Consider the following 20,340-nt stretch of genomic DNA (forward strand, 5'->3'; position numbering starts at 1 on the left):
AAAATAATACTGATTAAAAACTATACAAAAACCTCAATACTATAAATATAAAAGTTATTTTAAAGCAATTAAACAATTTATAAAATTTAAAACTTTAAAATTCATTACAAATATTCAAAAAAGCACCACACAGTACTGAAACGCCATTCCAGTCTGTTTCTAAAGCCTGATGTTCTAGGCCCAGGCAGTTACTTTTTCTTGGGGGGGAAAAACCCAGGTCTTAAAATGGTGAAACCTCCTGTTCCCCAAACAAAGCAAAATGGCCATTAGCACCACACCTCAAGGACAAAACCACATCAGTCATGGGAGTTTACAAAAATTGGCTGATGCCACACTTTCTCAGCCTGAGTCTAAAACTTTGCAAGATTTATATAAGAACAATTATGCACCTCTCTTGAAAGAAGTATCAAAATTATTACTGGGGAAAGTAGCATCTCTGTTACTTTGTTATTTGTTTTTGAAGGATGACAGCCATTAAGAGGGAACTGATGTCAAAGTGGAACGTTTTCTGCTTCAGTTTCTTCTGATTTGATGAAATGTTTGAAGGAGAAAATTTCCTCAGTATAAAACTTTAATTTAATGCTCCCAAAAGTAATGTTGTAAATTAAATCTGCCTGAATATAAGGAAGAAATGTGTAGATGTGAAGTTGAAGGCTTTCATGGCCGGCATCCATAGATTTTTGTGGGTTTTTCGGGCTCTGAAGATGCCAGCCACAGATGCTGGTGAAACGTTAGGCATAAACTCTTCTAGAACATGGCCACATAGCCCCCAAAACCCACAAAAAACTATAAATGTGTAGATGCCTTCAAGTCGCCTGTCAACTTACGGTGACCTAATGAATTTCATAAGGTTTTCTAAGGCAAGGAGTATTCCAAGGTGGTTTAAAATACGTTGCCATAATCAACTGTAATTCCCACATCACATGGAGGTGGAACATCTATTTCTTTTTCTGTTGTGTTTCAGCTGTTGAAGACAGTGTTTTTCTGAGAACCACCTCAAACACAGTTGGAAGCATTCCCAGTTCTCACATGGACAGTGTATCTGCTCCAGGTTTGTCTGAGAGAGGTGGAGAGACAATGTTACGAACTTTAATAAATATCAGTAATTCTCACAAGACAACACAAATATCTACAACCAATAGTGATGAAATTTCCACTGCTTCAGGACTCCCTGATTCTTCTTATGCCTTGACTCCAGTACAGAGCAGAGAAATGGATTTGTCATTAGACAATGATTTCACCAAGGAAGCTGTTTCACTGAGGAAGGTGCTCACTGAGGAAGCTGTTACACTTTCTCATGGTCCTTCAGAAACAACAGGTAAAGGATGAAGTGCTCCTTGAATTTCAGAGCATTCTTATACTTCTCTAGAATAAAGATTTCAGGGCAGTATTTTGCTTGTCTAGGGTAAAGAGAGGTCCACAGTGTGCAGACTCAGTAGGAAAAAGAAAAAGAAAAAGGACAAGGACAGATAAGATTATGTCTACATAAAGAGGTGTTTTTAAAACAGTTTGGAAAATTAAACCTATCTTTGGTCTTTCATTTGTTTTTTGAAGTTTAACAGTAGGAAAGATGGTGCTGACATCAAAGCAGAATTTCTGATTTCAATATCTTTTTTTGATTAGGTTTTTAAAATGTCAGCTATAAAACACAAAGATAGGGCCCATACAGACAGGCCAAAATAAAGCTGCTTCAGGCCACTTTGGAGGTATGCTGTTTAAATGACACACGCATCTTAAGAGGCCAGAAGCTGTGCCAAAGCTGGGCTCCAGTCCTTAGGACTGGAGCATGGCTTTGGTGTGGCTTCCGGGCTCTTAGGATGCATGCATCATTTAAACAGCATACCTTCAAAGTGACCCAAAGCAGTTTTATTTTGGCCTGTCTGTTTGTGCCCATAGTTAAGAAAAACATCGAATAAATGGAGACTAAAATTCTGCATTGGGATATATATATGTCTATCACATGTTGTATCTTCATAGTTATGTCTCCTGATTCTGCTACTCAAGCACAGTCCCTCTCCAAACAAAATGTTACATGTGTGAAAGAAAACATTTGAATACTTTCATTAAAAATCTGATGTCTAATTAATTTTGCCAGTGAAAAATAATGCATTTACAATTACACCAGTAAAGATTGTGCTAAATGTAACAGTTAAATTTCCTTCAATTCTCTTCAATGAACTAAAAACAACAACAGATTATTAATGGCAGCAATTATTTTCAAAATATGTATGGAATTATGGTGTGAGCATAAAGTATATCCTTCTCTCTGCCCCATGAGTGAGAACAAAACAGAGAAAAGATCCTTTTTTGCCATTTTCCGAGCGATTGTGCTATTCTGTAAGTCAGCAGTCATCTTGCATTGGCAAAATGTTGGTATAATAATAATAAATAATAAAATTTTTATTTATATACCGCCCTTCCTCAGATCAGGGCGGTTTACATCTTTCCAAAACACAGTACAATACACATTAAAAACATATCACACCATTAAAAACAATTACCATAAAAACAAAAAAGCCCCGAGTTAGCCAGTCCTTTTGCCAGTGAGGAGGAAGGAGGTCCATAGGACTCTTAGTCGGGGAATGCGTTGCCAAAAAGGAAGGTCTTCAGATCCTTTTTGAATTGGGCCAGGGAGGCGGCCGAGCGGAGCTCTACGGGCAGCGTATTCCAAAGGGCCGGGGCGGTGATGGAGAATGTCTTCCTGGAAGTGGAGACAAGCCTAGCCCCGGGAACCCTAAGTAGTTGCTGCCCAGATGTTCTGAGGGTGCGGGATGGAATATACGGGGAGAGGCGGTCCTTCAGGTATCCTGGGCCCAAGCCATTTAGGGCTTTATAGGTCATCACCAACACCTTATATTGCGCCCGGAAGCGAATCGGCAGTCAATGCGGATTTTTTAGCACCAGTGTAATGTGGCTGGCCCTGGAGGTACCAGTGACCAGCCTGGCTGCCATGTTTTGTACCATTTGTAGCTTCCGGGTTTGGTATAAGGGTTGCCCCATGTAGAGTGCATTGCAGAAATCCAGTCTCGAGGTTACCAGAGCATGTACCACAGTTTCAAGGTCCCTCTGGGCCAGGTATGGGCGCAGCTGGCGAATAAGCCGAAGCTGATGACAGGTGCTCTTGACCGTCGCATTCACCTGAGCAGTCAGGTGAAGGGACGAGTCAAGAAGCACCCCCAGACTGCGCACGGAGTCCCTCACAGGGAGCGTGACCCCGTTCAGGACAGGTGGAACCACCGCCATTCCTGGACCAGGGGAACCTATCACGAGTACCTCCGTTTTCTCTGGATTCAGCTTGAGTCGGTTTTCCCTCATCCATTACTGACTCCAGACAGGCCACGAGAGGAGAGACGCCATCCTCAGTCACTGCATCAGTCGGAGACATAGAGAAGATTATTTGGGTGTCATCAGCGTACTGATAACCCCGCGCCCCATGTCTCCGGATGATCTCTCCCAGCGGTTTCATGTAAATGTTAAATAGCATGGGAGACAGAATGGCTCCTTGAGGGACCCCAGTTTTAAGGGCCCTCTCATCGGAGCACACGTCTCCCAGCTGCACCATCTGGGACCTCCCAGAGAGGTAGGACCGGAACCACTGGAGCGCAGTGCCCCCGATCCCCACCTCTGCCAGGCGCCCCAGAAGGATACCATGGTCTATGGTATCGAAAGCCGCTGAGATGTCCAAGAGCACCAACAGGGACACGCTTCCCCTGTCAATGCCCAGACGGAGATCATCGACCAAGGCGACCATGGCCGTCTCAACCCCGTAACCCGCCCGAAAGCCAGTTTGAAATGGGTCCAGATAATCCGTTTCCTCCAAGACCGCCTGAAGCTGGATTGCAACCGCCCTCTCGATCACCTTCCCCAAAAATGGCAGCAGTGAAACTGGCCGATAATTATTATATTCCAGGGGGTCGAGGGAGGGCTTTTTTAATAAAGGTTTTACAATGGCCAATTTTAGCTCAGATGGAAATTGCCCTTCCCTCAGAGATGTATTAATAATCCGTCGCAGCAACAAAGTTACTGCCGGTCCCCCCTGGGCCGCTAGCCACGAGGGACAGGGATCGAGAGAGCAGGTTGTCTTCCGAACACTTCTGAGGATCTTGTCCACATCATCGGTACTTACCAACTCAAACCGATCCAGTTTAACAAAGTCCACGGAGGCTCTGGATGCCTCTACCCTAGGTTCTGCCTGAATGTCAGCGTTAAGACCTTCGCTTATCCGAGAAGTTTTATCCGCGAAGAAGTTGTTAAATTGGTCACAGCAGGCCTTAGAAGGTTCAAGGATCTGGTTCAGGGCAGGAGGGAGCTGAGTTAGCTCCCTGACTACCCTGAACAACTCTGCGGGCCGCGACTCCGCGGACGCGATACGAGCACCATAGAACAAGTTCTTTGCTGCTCGTATCGCCTCTCCGTAGTCCTCTAACCGTTGGGCTAGGAGAGTCTTGTCGTCTAAGCGAAGGTGTTTTCGCCAACGGTACTCTAGCCGTCGCAGCTCCCGCTTCCTTGCCCGGAGATCTTCCGTATACCAGGGCTTACGTTTGGAAGCGGGTCTGAGAGGGCGCTTGGGAGCGATACTGTGCATAGCCCTCGAGAGACCGGTATTCCAGATACCAGTCAGGGCATCAACAGAATCGCCGTCACTTCCAACCATGTGTCCCTCTAGGGCTTCCTGGAACCTTTTGGGTTCCATTAGCCTTCGAGGGTGGACCATCCTAATAGGTCCGCCACCCCCGGGAGGGATCTGGGTAGAGACCTTGATGTTCACCTCAACCAGGAAATGATCCGTCCATGGCAGGGGGGAAATATTAGTTATTTCCGCCCACGGATTTTCCACATCAGAACAAAAGACCAAATCGAGAGTATTACCCGCACAATGCGTAGGACCCAAAATTAGCTGGGACAGGCCCATGGCCACCATGGTATCCATGAATTCGCGAGCCACACCGGGTGGAACATAGCTGGCCGTGAGGGAGATGTTGAAGTCACCCAGGACAAGTAGCCTGGGCGTCTCCAGCATCAGTTCAACGACCAGCTGTGTCAGCTCGTTAAGGGAGTCCGTTAGCGCACGGGGTGGCCGATACACCAACAGAATCCCTAGACTGTCCCTCGCCTTTAGGGTCAGGTAAATACACTCTATATAGGACGTCTGTCGGATGTGGTTCCTGGTGAGGGACACGGTGTTCCTATGTATCAAGGCCACACCCCTTGGGATTCCATGGAGTACCAGCACAAAAGTTGAGAAGAAACAAAAAGTCTTCAGGTTTTTGCATGCAAGCACATACATAGACACAGAGCCTAGCAAAGGTTTATGCATCCATGATGTGATCCTATCCCCCTGCATGTGCTGTGTGCAACCTACCAGATAAAAAGAGAACAGCATTCAATAGAACAGGAACCACTGTACTACAGGTAATAAGAGAAAACACATTAAAGTCTAAGCATCATCTCTCACACAGCCATAGTCCATTTCTACCGCTTGCACAAATAATCACCCTTAGATTGATCTACACACTACACAAGTTTTTTTTTAAAAAAATAGTGAGTATTTTAATCCCTGACATTTTAGCATATTTTTAAAAAATTAGTCTGAATACATTTGTTTTGTTTTTAAATAGATTTTCCTGACCTTGATGATGGGAAGTAATTCTTCCCAGCTTGGTACATAGATTTCTAATTTCTCACTGTTACGTTGCAGCTGATGAAGATAATGGTCAACCAAACAGCAGCTCAAATATGGATGGAAGTGTTTACTCTTCTCACATGGAGAGTGCATCTGTTCCAGATCTGTCTGACAGAGATGGAAAGAGGACATTAAAAACTCCAGGAGATGCCAGCAGTTCTCAGAATACAGTACAAATATCAACAAACCCAAGCAGTGAAATCTCCACTTCTTCAGACCTCCCTGATTCTTCTTCTGTGCTGAATCCTGTTCAGACCAGCCAAATGGATTTGTCACCAGGAGGCACTGAAGCAATAGTGACAGAAGCGCAAGTTTCTTCAAACACAACAGGTAAAAACATTATTTCCTCATTTTCCCCCAGAGATCAGATCATTATTTCACTTGTTTGGTGTAAAACCAAAATATGAACATAAAAATAAATAAATAAGAGAAACAGAGCAGATAATTATAAAACTAATCTCTTAGCCATTTAGGGGTTAAAGCTAACTGAAAGCATGATGTTTTATATAATAACCATTGTATATCACTATTTTTCTGTCTTTACTAATATTTGTGTCTTTACTAATATTAAGATATACTATATGTTCAATAGTACCAGCTGAGTGGCATTCAGAATTTTGCTTGTTTGCTCTGGAACAAGCTATTTGTACTGCCGTGCCAATATTATTATGAGTAAAATATAATAAATGTCCAAGGGAAACTTTGTTTAAGGTTACGATTTTATGAATTTTTTAAAAAATGGTACTAACTTTCCAAATATGAATATTTTAAAATTTGGATTTATTTATACTTTTGGGGAGAGTAAATATATCACTCTACACATCTTCAATAAGATAAATAAAAAATATAGTCCTGCTTGCCAGAAATATTGCATTCTGAATCAAATTCTAGGCTGGCCCCTTACCTGCTCCCCTTTCCTCAGCAGGCAGGTAAAATCTTTTTTCTTCAAGCAGGCTTTTAATATGTAACTGCAGCCAGAAACCCTTCTTATTGAGGTTTTTTCAATTGTTTTTAATGATTTTATATTTTTAACTTGTTATATTAATCAGATGTTTTAAATTGTGTTTTAAAATTGTACAGTTTTTAAAACATCCTTTGTGAGCTGTCTTAGGTCCAATTTAGGAGGAAGACAGCATATACATTAATTATAGTAAATAATAAAAAACATTTTGGGATTTATTGAAGGTAAAGTGTTGATATTTGTGCCAAGTCTTAAAAGCAAAAAAAATCTTTAACTGTTGAAGGACTGGTTTAATTATTTTTTATATGGCGCATCCATATTACAAATGTGTAAAAAAAGAAAAATGCCTTTTATTGTGGTAATGAGAATGATGTACAAATTAACATTTCTTCATGTTATGACAATACCTGGAAATAAAAATCCTCTGTGTACACTTGCTCCTCCACATCTGTGACTTTTGTGGATTTGATTTTTCACGGGTTTTATTAATATATTCTTTCTAGGAATATGTAGGTCCTCCAGCGTAACTCTGTGGTCAACTTTAACCAAAAGTCGCAGTGAAGGACCTAGAGATTCCTAGAGAGAACACTCCACTAGGCATTTGTAGCTTCTCCGGTGCAATTCTATGGTCAATGTCTGGCAGATGTTGACCACAGAGTTGCACCAGAGGACCTAGAGATTCCTAAAGTGATGTTCTCTCAGGTAAAAACATAGTGTTTTTGTTATTTGCATTTTTTCCACATTCATGAGGGTCCTGTGCCTCTAACCTCAGTGAATGTGAAGGGATGAGTGTACAGGAAAATAAACTTTCATCTATTACAAATTGTTAATTTGACTAATCAGTAGTATTATTAGACTGTACTCCTAATCCAGTGTTTTCCATTGGGTGTTTATGGATATAAAGAAAGAAAGAAAAACTATGGTGCTCTTTCACATACACAGTTTCCAACTGCAATTTCTACTGTTAAAATTGTTCTAAACATTTTCAGTTGTTGGAATGTTTAATTTTTAAGTATTTAAATTTAAAAATTAATTTTGTTTTTAAAATTGCTGTTAACATTGTTTTAAAATGTACAGTCAAAATTTTAGTGTTAAAATGAAAATTGCTGTTAAAATTAGAGGTGTGTCAACCTTTTTCTGTTGCATTTCAGCTGACGAAGACGTTGATCCATTTAGGAACAGCTCAAACACAGAGAGCAGTGTTTCTAGTTCTCACATGGAGAGTGCATCTCCTCCAGGCCTGTTTGACAGAAGTGGACAGAGGACATTACGAACTTTAAGAGATGTCAGCAGTTCTCACAGTGCAACACAAATATCCACAACCACTAGTGATGAAATCTCCACCTCTTCAAGCCTCCCTGATTCTTCTTATGCTTTGACTCTGGTACAGACAAAACAAAAAGATTTGTTACCAGGAGACACTGATTTCACTGAGAAAGCAGTTACACATTATCAGGATCCCTCAGAAACAACAGGTAAATGATGAAGTCCATGTTTGTTCCAACACTGGTGCTTTCCATCTCTCATGGAATGACATATTGATAATACCCCACATTTGATAGATATGCATGGAGCCATTACTTGTGGAACATGAAGCTGTTATTGTTATTCTGTTTATAGCCCACGTTTCCTAGGAGATTATCACATGGAGGATAAGGACAGGAACAAAGCAGATTGCTCCTATCCTTATCCCATCCTATTTGTGCGATCATGCCAAAGATCACCACACATGGCACACTTATCCCATTCTTCTCCCATTAGTGAAGTGTAGTGTAATGTCCCTGTCATTTGGTATTAATGGAAACTCCTGTTAATACCAAGTGATGGGGCCATTACACTTTACTGATGGGAGAAGAATAGGATAAATGTGCCATGTGTGGTAATCTTTTGCACGATTGTGCAAATAAGATGGAATAAAGACGAGAGTAATCCACACGGGAGGTCACAGTGACTAAGAAAAGGCCCCCAACAGTGACCAAGAAAGGCCTCCAAGGTATCATCATACTCCACTGTATTTATAATCCACCAGTCACAAAAATGCAAGAACATCCTCTTGATGAAGGATGGGCAACTTCCGGGGGTTGCATTGAACTTCTCTGGGACCCTGGAGGGATGCTGCCCCCGACAAACTCAAACTCCATGGCCATGAGGGTTCTTGTGTTTTGTTGTATTTTCAAACTAGGAGCTAATAAAAGTTCCTGCTTCAGTCAGTTTATGTTTTGAAGAAAGTTTATATTTTATGTTTGTTTTGTAAACTCAGTTTATGTTTTTAGGCTGAAAGGTGGGTCTCTAAAAGTCTCTAAATAAAAAAGAGAGAGGAGAGGCCAAATGAACAAAAATGTGATGAAACTGAAGACATTTAGGGGATACTGTTTGGCATTCTGGAGCAACAAGACCTCGCCAAAGGTTTTGGAGGAAGGGCACTGGGACTCTTGGAGGCCCTATAAATGGTATTGTCTTCCTATGATCCAGATGTTCCCAGTCCACTGTGATGCCTGGAACAAAAGAATGCACTTTAGGGTTTAGACCTCTTTATATTCAGAGACTCAATTCCTTTCTAGAGGCATCTTGACACAGAATCTGTGAAACTGTTATCTCACCAGTACACAAAATGTGTCCTTCTTATAAGGATTTTAATCCAGGGCATCTTTTCCATGTTTCCTTTGTTTTAACTAAAACAGAGTCAAGGAAAATGTGGCCCTCTGGCCATTGAACATGCTAATTAGTTCTGATGGGAATTGGGACCAATAACGTTTGGAAAGCCATAGGTTCCCCACCCCTGCATTAGAAAGAAGGGAGAATCAGTTTATTATTAATATATATATATATATATATATATGAGAAAGAAATAAACAATGGCAAGAAATTCTGTGCAATCTCAGCACATGTAAGTGGCACATCTAATGTATTATTGTTGTATTTCAGCTGTTGAAGACACTGGTCTGCTGAATAGCAGCTCAAACACAGAGAAAAGTGTTTCCATTTCTCACATGGACAGCACATCTGTCCTAGGTGTATCTGACAGTGGTGAAGAGAAGACCTTGCAAACTCTAATAGATGGCAGCACTTCCCATAAATCATCACAAATATCCACAGCCTCTGGTAGAGATATCTCCAGCCTCATAGGACTAACTGATTTTTCATCTGTGTTAACTCCGGTACAGACCAGAGGAATGGATTTGTCACCAGAAGACATGCATTTCACTGAAGTCACGCATACACATCCTCAGGCGCCATCAGAAGTAACAGGTGAAGGATGAAGATCTAATTTGTTACAGGTTTCAGAGCAGTTTAACCTCAAGGATATACACCAGGCCTCCTGTGGAAATGTGGGGATTCTTACTCACTCTAGAGCAGAGGAGAAAGTATGTCCCATGGGCTGCATGCAGGCCCCAATCTCATTTCTGTGCCCCTCCCCCCGAGACTCCCCCGAAGCCTGCAGGCAATCCACCTAATTGTTAATTTTCAAGCAACCTATGAAAACATGCAAAAATATCCCCAGACATGGTAGCTTTACTTCCTACATACTCCACAAACTCCAGCCCCCGCTACCTGAAAAACCAGCCCAAAGTTGGCTGGAATACAGTTTGGAAGTGATACTATGTTACAGTGGACCCTTATTATATTCTGGGGTTTGGTTCCAGGATCCCCCGTGAATAACAAAATCTGTGGATGCTCAAGTCCCATTAAATATAATGACATAGCAAAATGGTGTCCCTTATAAAAAATGGAAAATCAAGGTTTGATATTTGAAATTTATACTTTTTTTGAACATTTTCAAACCGTGGATGTTTGACTCCGTGTATAAGAAATCCATGTATAAGAAACAAACATACAGCTTCATTTATATACCGCTTCATACTGAACTAGCAGTGTCTAAGCAGTTTACAACTGTAAGCTAATTGCCCCCAACAATCTGGGCCGATTGTACTTTTAGTTTGGAAAAAAAATGGTTTTGCAATCTATGCCATTGCCTTCCTCTGACACTGAGAGTGTGTGACTTGCCCAAGGTCATCCAGTGAGTTTCCATGGCTGACTAGTGATTTGAACTCTGATCTCACAGAGTGCCAATCCAACACTCAAACCACAGGGCAGAAGTTGGCCCTACCCCAACCTAGTTGTACACCCCTCTTCTAGAGTATCACAAAGAGGAATGTTCCTGCATTGTGAATTGCAGTAATGGAAACTCTGTTCAAAATACATCCTGAGAACAGAAACCCTTTAGATCTTTTCTTGCATCCTCTTTCCGCCCTCCACCACCCCCCACTCTTGTCCCTCAAGAGTTGGTGTGTAGATGAAACATGCCATGGAAAGTAGCATAACTTCTTCCCCCACACACTCATATTTATACAGGTCACTATGTGGATGAGGATTATTTCTTTATTTAGAATATTTATACCTTACCTTTCATCTAAAAAGGCTCCCAGAACAATTTACAAATTGTTAATTTGACAGTTGTGTGACTTCAGGCATACAATCCCAAAAGACATGAAATACAAGGAAAAGGGAATGGCAGTGTGAGATGTGATGATGTTCAGCAGATACTGCCTGTTCTTCTCTCCCTCTGAGGCCATAGTAGTGCCAGCTGGGATGGAGAGAGGGGGTCTTTCATATGCTGATGGGCCCAAGCATAATGGAGCTGTGCCTGCCTGTTAGTCATTTTGAAATATTAGATTTGGAAACTTTACATTGAGTTTGCTTAGATGACTTGTAGGTGGCACCCATATTGTCATTAATTCTTTCTATTATATTGGTGATTGATGATTTTGTGAGCCTGGGGAAGGTAATCTAGATCATATGTTTTTGGCTTTCTTTTATAAGATAATTGGCATCTCACTGTGAAATAAATATAAATCGGTCAATGATTTAGAAATATAACCATGACCTTTTTCCGATTTTTAAAAGGAATTGTGTTTGAATGAGATGACTGTTATGATAAATGTGCATTGATAACAACAGGGTTATCCTATACACATTTACAGTTTAGCCAGTGGTGCTGGCTTCTATGTCAGTGGGGTGGTGAATCCCCTCTAGACTTTCGTCTGAGTATTCTGGGACAGGGTTCACCACTTTAGATAACTCCTTTTTAAATTACAGACAGAAACTCAGTGCAGATTCACCACTCTTGCCAATATGGAAATCACCAATGGAGTAAGTTTTCCCTGCCATATTTTTGAGCAAACAAGTGTAGAATTGCATTATTAGGTATCTACACTGCAGTAGTCTGAATTTGTTATGCACAGTTCTAATCGAAAATAGGAGAAAAAAATCAACTGGTAGGTATACTATAAATCACTAAGTACCACTGTCAATAAATTGAGAAATGCTATAACAATTCTAAATTAATATATATGTCTAATTGATTGATTTTAAATAAACAAATTGATAATACAATTATTATATGAGAACAAAAATTATAATTGAAAAGTCCAACCAAAAAACAAGGATACAAGATGCTGCAAAGACACATTCTTCTGTTTATTCCATGACTGATAATATAGGATGAATATCTGAATGGAAATGCACAGTTCTAATTCATGTTTATTCTTACCTAGATGTCAAGGATCGCCAGCATACCTTTAGCCACTTCAGTGTAGAAAAAAGGGCCGCTCAGACCAAGAGTGTGTTCACTGCTGCCACCTTTGTCAGAAGTGGAAATAGGACTTTTGGATCACTAACTGATTGGACCAAGTCCACAGATACAACAAAACTCTCAGCTTTTGATTTGGAAGATGTCACCTCTTCAGATTTAACCCAGACCTCATCTGCTACAGTACAAAGTGAAAAGGAAAGTTCACTAATTACAGAAAGAGATTTTGCTGAATCTTTAAATCAGTCTATATTTACGTATTCTTCCAACATCTCCTTGAATTCATTTTCTATCACAGATCTTTCAAGTGAGTTTTTAAATTTTGTTATTGTCTCTATCTGATAGAGATCCAACATGATAGCGAACTATCAGTTATTGTGTGCTGACCTGAGATGTTTAGAAAGAAAGTGAGATATAAATATTCATATTAAATGCATATTTAAGGAATAAATAATTAGTAAATGAAATAATTAATTTCCTACTTGTTTCTCAGTCTAGCCCCTCTCCATTATTTTCCACTTCCCCTTTTTTTTGGAAACAAACTGAAGTCTGTTTTCAGCAAGAAATTTATCTACAGCTTTGAACCATGAGAAGGGGTATATCTCTGTTCTTTTGAAGGCAGGTCCATGCTTTATATGTTTGATGCAAGCCATGGTTTGCATATAGACAGGGTATGGTGTAGTCACACATGTGCTTTCTTGTCAAAGTGTTTCATAAGCAGTTCTCTTCCCTTTGGGAAGCAGATGAAATGGTGATAGTATACATATGTGCATGTATATTTATATTTAAAATACAAATGCATGCATTACTGTAGATACCCTGCTGTATATGAAACAAAGAATGTCTGTCTTACAAAATGTGAAGACCTCATTGGGTATAGTATTGTCGCTACTATTTTTAATTTGAGAAATCCCATGTCATTTTGGCCTGTTACAGACTGCCAAAATAAAGCTGCTTCAAGTCTCTTTGGAGGTATGCTATTTAAATGATGCATGCATCCTAAGAATCCGGAAGCTGCACCAAAGCCACACTCCAGTGCTTAGGAATGGAGTGTGGCTTTGGCACGACCTCCGGACTGTTAGGACCCATGCATCATTTAAATAGCATACCTCCAAAGAGACCCGAAGCAGCTTTATTTTGGCAGTCTGTAACAGGCCTTTGGCAATAAGAAATGCTCTGCCTTTTTATGTGAGTCGTCCCCCATGGCACACTATGGCTAGCCTGTAAAGTAGATACTTTGAAAATTATGAAATTATACACAGTATAAAATGCTGTTTAAAGTGAACAAGTGAAACAGTTATGGCATTTCTGATTCTACAAAATAAATTTAACGCAGTTCAAATATCCACTGACTTTCCCCCCCCCCCCCCCATTAAAATTGTGTCTGTCTGCAAGCAACTTAGTCTTATAACAATATTCTAACTACATGTATCTTTATGGGATCAGAAATCTACAGGATGTAAGCGAGATGAAGACATGTTGAAGTTCATCTGAGTTAAATTACTAGACCTAGCATGTATTAGGGATCATCAAGAAACAGGCATGCTTTAAGTTTCTTTGAAAGCAAAATAATCTAAATCTTGTATCAAAAAGATATGTGGATTAAATGCTGAAATCTAAGTAGGAGCATATTTCTCAGGACTTGCACAATCATGCTGTGTGGCTTTAGCTGGAGATCTTTCAGGATTAGTTTTTGTACTGTGCTCCCTAATCTGTGCCAGCACTCTGTAACCAGTTCTATCCAGAGGTATTAAACAAAAGTCCCATCACCTCCAGGTAACATGGTCAAGGATGGTGGGATTTGTTGTCTAGCACATCTGGGGGACACTGTGCTGTGGAAGACTGTAAGTTAAAACTTAAAGTTAAGACTTTTAAGTTAAGCCTTAAAAGATGTTATAAGAAGGTATGCTTATGGAGTGTCCCATATTTATCTTTCCATATTTAATCTCATTTTAGGCACTAGAAACAATCTTTGGACCAATCAAGGATCAGTTGCAGAAAGAAGGCTTTCCAATGCTTCTACAGATAGTTTATACCTTTCTACCACATCCACACACATTGGGGAAAGGACCATGAGATCACTGCCAGATAATAGCACTTCTCTGCCAGATAACAGCACTTTTCCAGATGTAGTAGATATTTCCACTTATGATACTGAAACTTCCAAGTCTTCATATTCAGCCTTGACTGTGAAGTCTATGGCAGAGACTGAAAAATACAATGTTTCATTAAATGAAGGGCAATCTACTGGGCCTTCTACACAGCGCTCACTTGAACATTCCTCTTTAATTCCATTGTACTCATCACCACCACAGGATTCCTCAAGTGAGTTTTCCTTAGGACAGAACTGAAGGAGGAACTAGCTGTATTATTTGCACTCTTCTTGTTGTTTGCACAGACCTTCAAATTGTTTCCAGCTTATGCCAAGGCAAACTTGTCACAGGATTTTGTTGGCAGAATTTGCTCAGAGATGATTTGTTTTTGCCTTCCTCTGAGGCTGAGAAAGTGTGACTTGCCCAAGGTCACCCAGTGGGTTTCCATAATTGAATAGGGATTCAAACTCTCCAGAGTCATAGTCCAAGGCTCAAATCACTACCCATATTATTATGCATAAGTATGTGTTCCTATTGGTCCATACACACACACACACACACACACACACACACACACACACGCCACAGGGTTAGATATGGATGGGGGAGGAGCTGCAGGCATTGCCCTCCCAATCAAGAATTCTGCCCCTAAACAAAATTTTCTTTTAATTCCCAAGTTTCTAGCATTGCAATAACTTAAAAATGTAGTTGAGCATCTATAAATAGTTTAGGCATCCAAAGAAAAGGGGGATGCAAAGTAGCCAAAGGAATGTGAACATAGCAAATATAAAAGTTCAAGATGTGAACAATTTTCAGTGTCCCATCCTCTGCAATGCTAGAAATGTGGGAACTGAAGGAAAATTTCAGGGCAAGGGATATAATTCTTATTTGGGAGACAAAGCCCTCATTCCCACCACCTTAGCTACACATCTGATTTACACACACACAAATGCCCTCAAGTTTCTAATACTCAATAGAAAAAAAATCTGTTACGGATGGTGTTATTTCTGCAATACATAATACTTATGTATTGTGTTTTTTTCCCCCCAAAGCAAATTTGTTTTGGCCCAGTGATATCTAGACTATACTACAAGCTAATGAAATGTTACTATTTTTAGTATTCTGTTGGTGAAACGGGTGGGTCAATTTCAACCATGTCAAATGGATTTCAAAATGGGGGCAATGGGCATATCATTCACTATACTAGAGATAAGGAATTGCATGACCTCTGATAGTGAACCGTCTGTTGTGAGTGCAATTTTCAATTCTCCATTCCCATTTCAGCTATTGGAAGTGGTCAACATTTGGTGAATGGCTCAGAGGTTTCATATTCTTATACTGAAAGCACTTACACTTCAGCACTTCTCAGCAAAGGAGAAGAGGGAACGGTGCAATCTACCATTAATACAACATTTCCGGAAGTGACTGAAAGCATCTCATTGTATATGGAAAGGTCCAGCAGCTCAGAACTGACTCCTTCCTCACCTGATGTTGACTCTACAAGGACTCGTGTTGATTCAGTAGATTTTGGTACCTCTGAGCCTTCAACTGAGACTTTTCAAACTCTCAGTTTGTCAAGGATGCCAACTTCCTTCCAAAGTGAATCTTCAGGTTTGTTTTATGCTGTGCCCCATTTTACCAGTCATTGTAAAATTCCACTCCAACTATATATTTTCTGCAAGAATTGTAAGGCAACATGTTTTGTTGGACCACATGTTCTTGATGAAATTGAATCTAGGTAAATCAGTAAAAGGTGTTGCTTTCATGCTTTTCCCTATATTTTTTGTTCTGTAGTTTAGAAGCTCCAAATGTTCTCAGCAAAGCTTTGAATTAATTTTCTAGCTGACTCATTAAATTATAGATTTTATTCTAGCAATATCTCTTAACTCATTAGATTATCCAGTTAACTTAATTAACTGAAATTAAAATGTGCCTATTAGAATGTGAGGAAATTCATCACACAGTTCTGTTGTTAGGCAAGCAAATATGTGTGGTTTCTTTGAGAAGATGCGGGGTGGGGGGGGGGGGAGAGAGAAATAGAGCTTTCTTGGACCTAAATCAGAGCAGAAGGGCTTGGATTGGGAAAGAGGGGGAAAAACAAGATAAAAAAAAGTGAATCTTGGAATGGGGATGGGAATGGTTTGTTTGCTTAGCAGGAGAGTAAGGCCCTCGTGCAGCCACAGCCCTTTCAAGATGGCAGGTCCGTTTCACTTGAAAAGTAGGTTTTCCCTACCCTAGGTCTGTACAAGAGGAAAGTGTTGGGATTATTTCTGGGTGGGTGAGAGTGCATTTTGACTCTCTTCAATAACTCCCTGCAGTGACATCATGCCCTCTATTAATTATATTCTGGAGTAGTTTCTGCTGTGTATTAATACATAGTCTTGTATGAGCTGCAATTAAGCTCTTTGCAGTTTTGCTCACCTAGTTCAATGCACTTGGGTAATTAAATGAAAAGTAAGTATACTTGCATGCTCTGCTTTGTAGATCCTTATGTTGGGTTCTACACTGTAACTTAATAAGGATAACCCAGTGAAATACTATTTTGTGCTCCACCAACTGTGTCAGAGTGAGGGATGAACAAATCTCCCAGGGAAAGAATGTTAACATTCTGGGTATCACATTGCCACTAATTCTATTTCATATGGCAAAAAGGACTCCCAAGATGATCTCAAAGAGCATCCTGTCCTTTGTCAGTAGGAATTGTTGTAGAATTTTTTTAAAAAGCCTGGCATTTTTAGAGACTAGGATTTGTAGTTTTGTGAGATATTTAGTCTTCTCTGGTACCACAGCAAACTGCAAGTCACAGGATTCCATAAGATGGAGCCATGACAGGTAAAGCAGTGTTAAACATATTAATTTTGCAGTGTGGCAACAGCCTAGTTATATCGTTTAAAGTTAGAGTAAAATATTTGTTAATATTTCTTATGATATATTTTTTAAAAGCTTAGCTTTAATACTGTGAATTCTATTTACTGTAATTATTATTGTTCAAAACTTTTAAAGGGGCAAAACACTCTTGCCTTTTTAAAATGACAAGGAAAATAAAAGTTACATTAAATAAATGTGTGCGTGTGTGCATGCACGCACATGCATATTTGGTGTGAATGAGCCTTAAATGACTTGCTGACAGATTTTACTCAGCAACTTGTGCAATAATATGAGTTACTTATTTCTTGTTGGTTACTTGTCCCCAGCAGACTAATCTATGAGAGCACCTGCAACAAGAAATAGACAGTACCATGACTCTCATCTATGCTATTTTTTTGTCAGCACAATTATATTATAGGGCATACAGGTGTAGGCTGTTGTCCATTCCCAAGCTGCTTCAGGTACATAAGATATTAATGTAATTGCCAAAAAGTTATTTTGCTACTGTGTGCAATTTTTACACATCAGTAGAAACTTCAAATTACTAACCAACAATCACTTTTGCTTGTATTTCAGACACTGGAACAGGCTACCAGCCAATCAGTAGTACTGACACTGGCAAAAGAACATCTGTTTCTCATACTGACAGCACATATATCTCAACCACCTTCACCAGGGGTGGGGAAAGGACATTACTCTCTATTTCACACAACAGCACCTTATCAGCTGACTCGTTAGAAAGTTCCACTTTTTATACAGAAACCTCCAGCCCTTCAGAATCTCTTCAGTCCTCATTTCCAGTGAACCAGAGCAGAGAAAGTAGCATGTCCTCAGGTGACATGGATTTCTCTGTACTATCAACAGAACCTTTAGCTGCACATACTCCCCAAACACCAGAGTACTCTTCTGTAGTGAATGAGCCACATACAGACCTCTTTTATTCAACATCTGACCCTGCATCTGCTAGCAGCTTGTCATTTACATCTTCCCCACCAACATCACTAAAACAAGATTTCCTCCCACCTACTCAGCCACCAAGGTTGCTTGCCTCATCAGAGACTTCTCTCCCACCATTTTCCTCTCCTTTCCCTTCACCATTTTCATTGACCCCTAAAACACCTTTAATAACATTTTCACATAGACTGTCATCAACTGCACTGCCCCCATTGCCATCTTTACTGCCTTCAGTTTCTTCTTCATCTTCATTGGTACACTCTAGTGAAGATCTTGAAACAACTGTTCCTATGACTACATCTGAAGAAACAACTGGAGTAGATTCCCAAACACCTGGAAGTTCTCTCAGTGAGTACAACAATCAAACTAGGACAGATCCCTCAAAAGATAGCAGAGTACTACCATCAACGGGACTTTTTCCTCTTCTGACTGAAACTACTGAACAACTTATAAACCATTCTTCACCTGTGACAGTCTCCCTAGAGGAAACCAAGGGCTCAAAAAGAGAAAACACTTCTCTCCCAGGGACCAGTGTTGAAAAAACTCTTCCCACATTAACTATCTCTTCCCCATACTTGCCAGAAAGTACCACAGGTTACAAGGTTGCAAAAGCAACAGCTCCTCCATTACCAAGGGCAACTACTCCAAAGGGGGAGGTAACAACAGGAAAAAAGCGTACAGATGTAACCTACACAACACTGAGAATGCCTACTTTGGCATCAGGCACAGATGCTATGATCACTACAAAGGCTCACAAAGTTCTGCCATTTTCTACTACCAAGATGTCTCACACCACTGAAATGACAACAAAAGGGATAGAAAAGAGCAATGTAACTAGTGCTAAAGAGCACATGATCACCACCACCCGACCTCCACCCATCACGATTTCTTCTAGCACAACCACAACAGAGACTTTTTCTGTTTCTCCAGTTTCCACAAAAGCAACTACAAATGCATGGTCAGGAAGCTCAAAGACATTTCCAACTTCCCATGGAAAAGGTAAACCACCTTTGAAAACAATGGAAGCACTCATATATCATGCAAAATGAATTTAACATGTATTGGAAAATTACACATTTGAGAGATTCTTTAAATATTAATGAAACTGTCTGTGAATGTTGTAAGTAGATTTTGTAAGCAAACTAGTCCCTGGGGGAGGGTGTAAATGACTCATATCACATAAATCTTAAATAACTAACTGCTTGATAATGTTTCTTAACAGAAAAAAATATTGTATATACCAATAGCAAATTTAGGTGCTGGGTTATTCAAACAGCTAAATTGCAATTGAGCATGCTCAGCGGCCACAAAATGCTGAGTATCATATATTTTGGCGGTAGGGCAGGAAACCAGCAAGGATGGGTTTGGGGCACAGCTGGAAAACCTCTGTGGTCATGCTGGTTGGGGGATTTTGGGAGCTGTTCTCCAAAAAAATAACTTTTACAAAAAGGAGTGGAGAGGAACATTGATAAGGGCATGTTTGGCTAGTTAGATTCTGAATGTAATACTGCAACATTTTATTTCAGGACCCACTTGCACAGTTTTGTTTACTGTTATGGCATCGTCCATGCAGTTAGGATATTTCATAGTTAATCAGTGAATTTGCTCCTTTAACTAAAATCAGAATTTGCAGCAATAGTCTCCAGGTGTTGAATAAGGCAAAGACCTACACCATCCCACTATGCCTGCCATACAAGATATCATTTAGGGAATAGAGGCTGAATGACAGTTTGTTTCTACCGTAGAAAAAATGTCTTGAAGGTGTGAGGTGCTGATAACACTCCAGAAGCACTTCACCTGCTGGATGCCATGAGTGAGACTGAAATTGAGGCCAGCAGAATGAGTGAAAGTTCATACTATCCAACAACAGTCATCCATACAATGGTTTTGAGCAATGGGGCTTTAGACACTAACCACTGGAGTTGTAACATACATTATAGGTAGTGTGATTGTAATATATCTAAGCACAATTTTAGGAAAGTAAGGCGGGGTACAGACTGCACAGCAGAAAAGGAGCTCAAAAAAGTGGCAAAGCACTAAAGACGGCGTATATACATTGCAGCTGCGCAGCTCCATATGGAAGCTGCGCAGTTGCGACAACGTTTACGTGTGCTGGGTGTAAGGCGCTGTGTAACTGCGGGGCATGTGCACATCGTGGATGCGCCACAAAGGGCCTGTCTGGAGAGGGCCA

The 20,340-nt window shown here is 40.3% G+C and overlaps 1 protein-coding gene across 7 annotated transcripts in view; it reads left to right on the top strand.

The window, feature by feature from the left end:
* Nucleotides 1–20,340, top strand: part of LOC149313950 (protein HEG homolog 1-like) — an 84,137-nt gene that overhangs the window by 39,551 nt on the left and 24,246 nt on the right. For 6 of the 7 annotated variants that reach the window (XM_089520219.1, XM_089520220.1, XM_089520225.1 and 3 more), the window contains 8 exons: nt 965–1,318; nt 5,699–6,013; nt 7,796–8,119; nt 9,570–9,893; nt 12,200–12,541; nt 14,191–14,559; nt 15,612–15,938; nt 17,772–19,148. In XM_089520219.1, coding sequence (XP_089376345.1) covers nt 965–1,318; nt 5,699–6,013; nt 7,796–8,119; nt 9,570–9,893; nt 12,200–12,541; nt 14,191–14,559; nt 15,612–15,938; nt 17,772–19,148 — 3,732 coding nt within the window. The remainder of the gene's footprint in view (nt 1–964; nt 1,319–5,698; nt 6,014–7,795; nt 8,120–9,569; nt 9,894–12,199; nt 12,542–14,190; nt 14,560–15,611; nt 15,939–17,771; nt 19,149–20,340) is intronic. The other variant, XM_089520224.1, reaches the window with a different exon arrangement.

The sequence above is a fragment of the Sceloporus occidentalis genome, unplaced genomic scaffold (assembly GCF_023333645.1).
Source record: "Sceloporus occidentalis isolate IW3139 unplaced genomic scaffold, rSceOcc1.0.p SCAF_4, whole genome shotgun sequence".
NCBI lineage: Eukaryota > Metazoa > Chordata > Lepidosauria > Squamata > Phrynosomatidae > Sceloporus > Sceloporus occidentalis.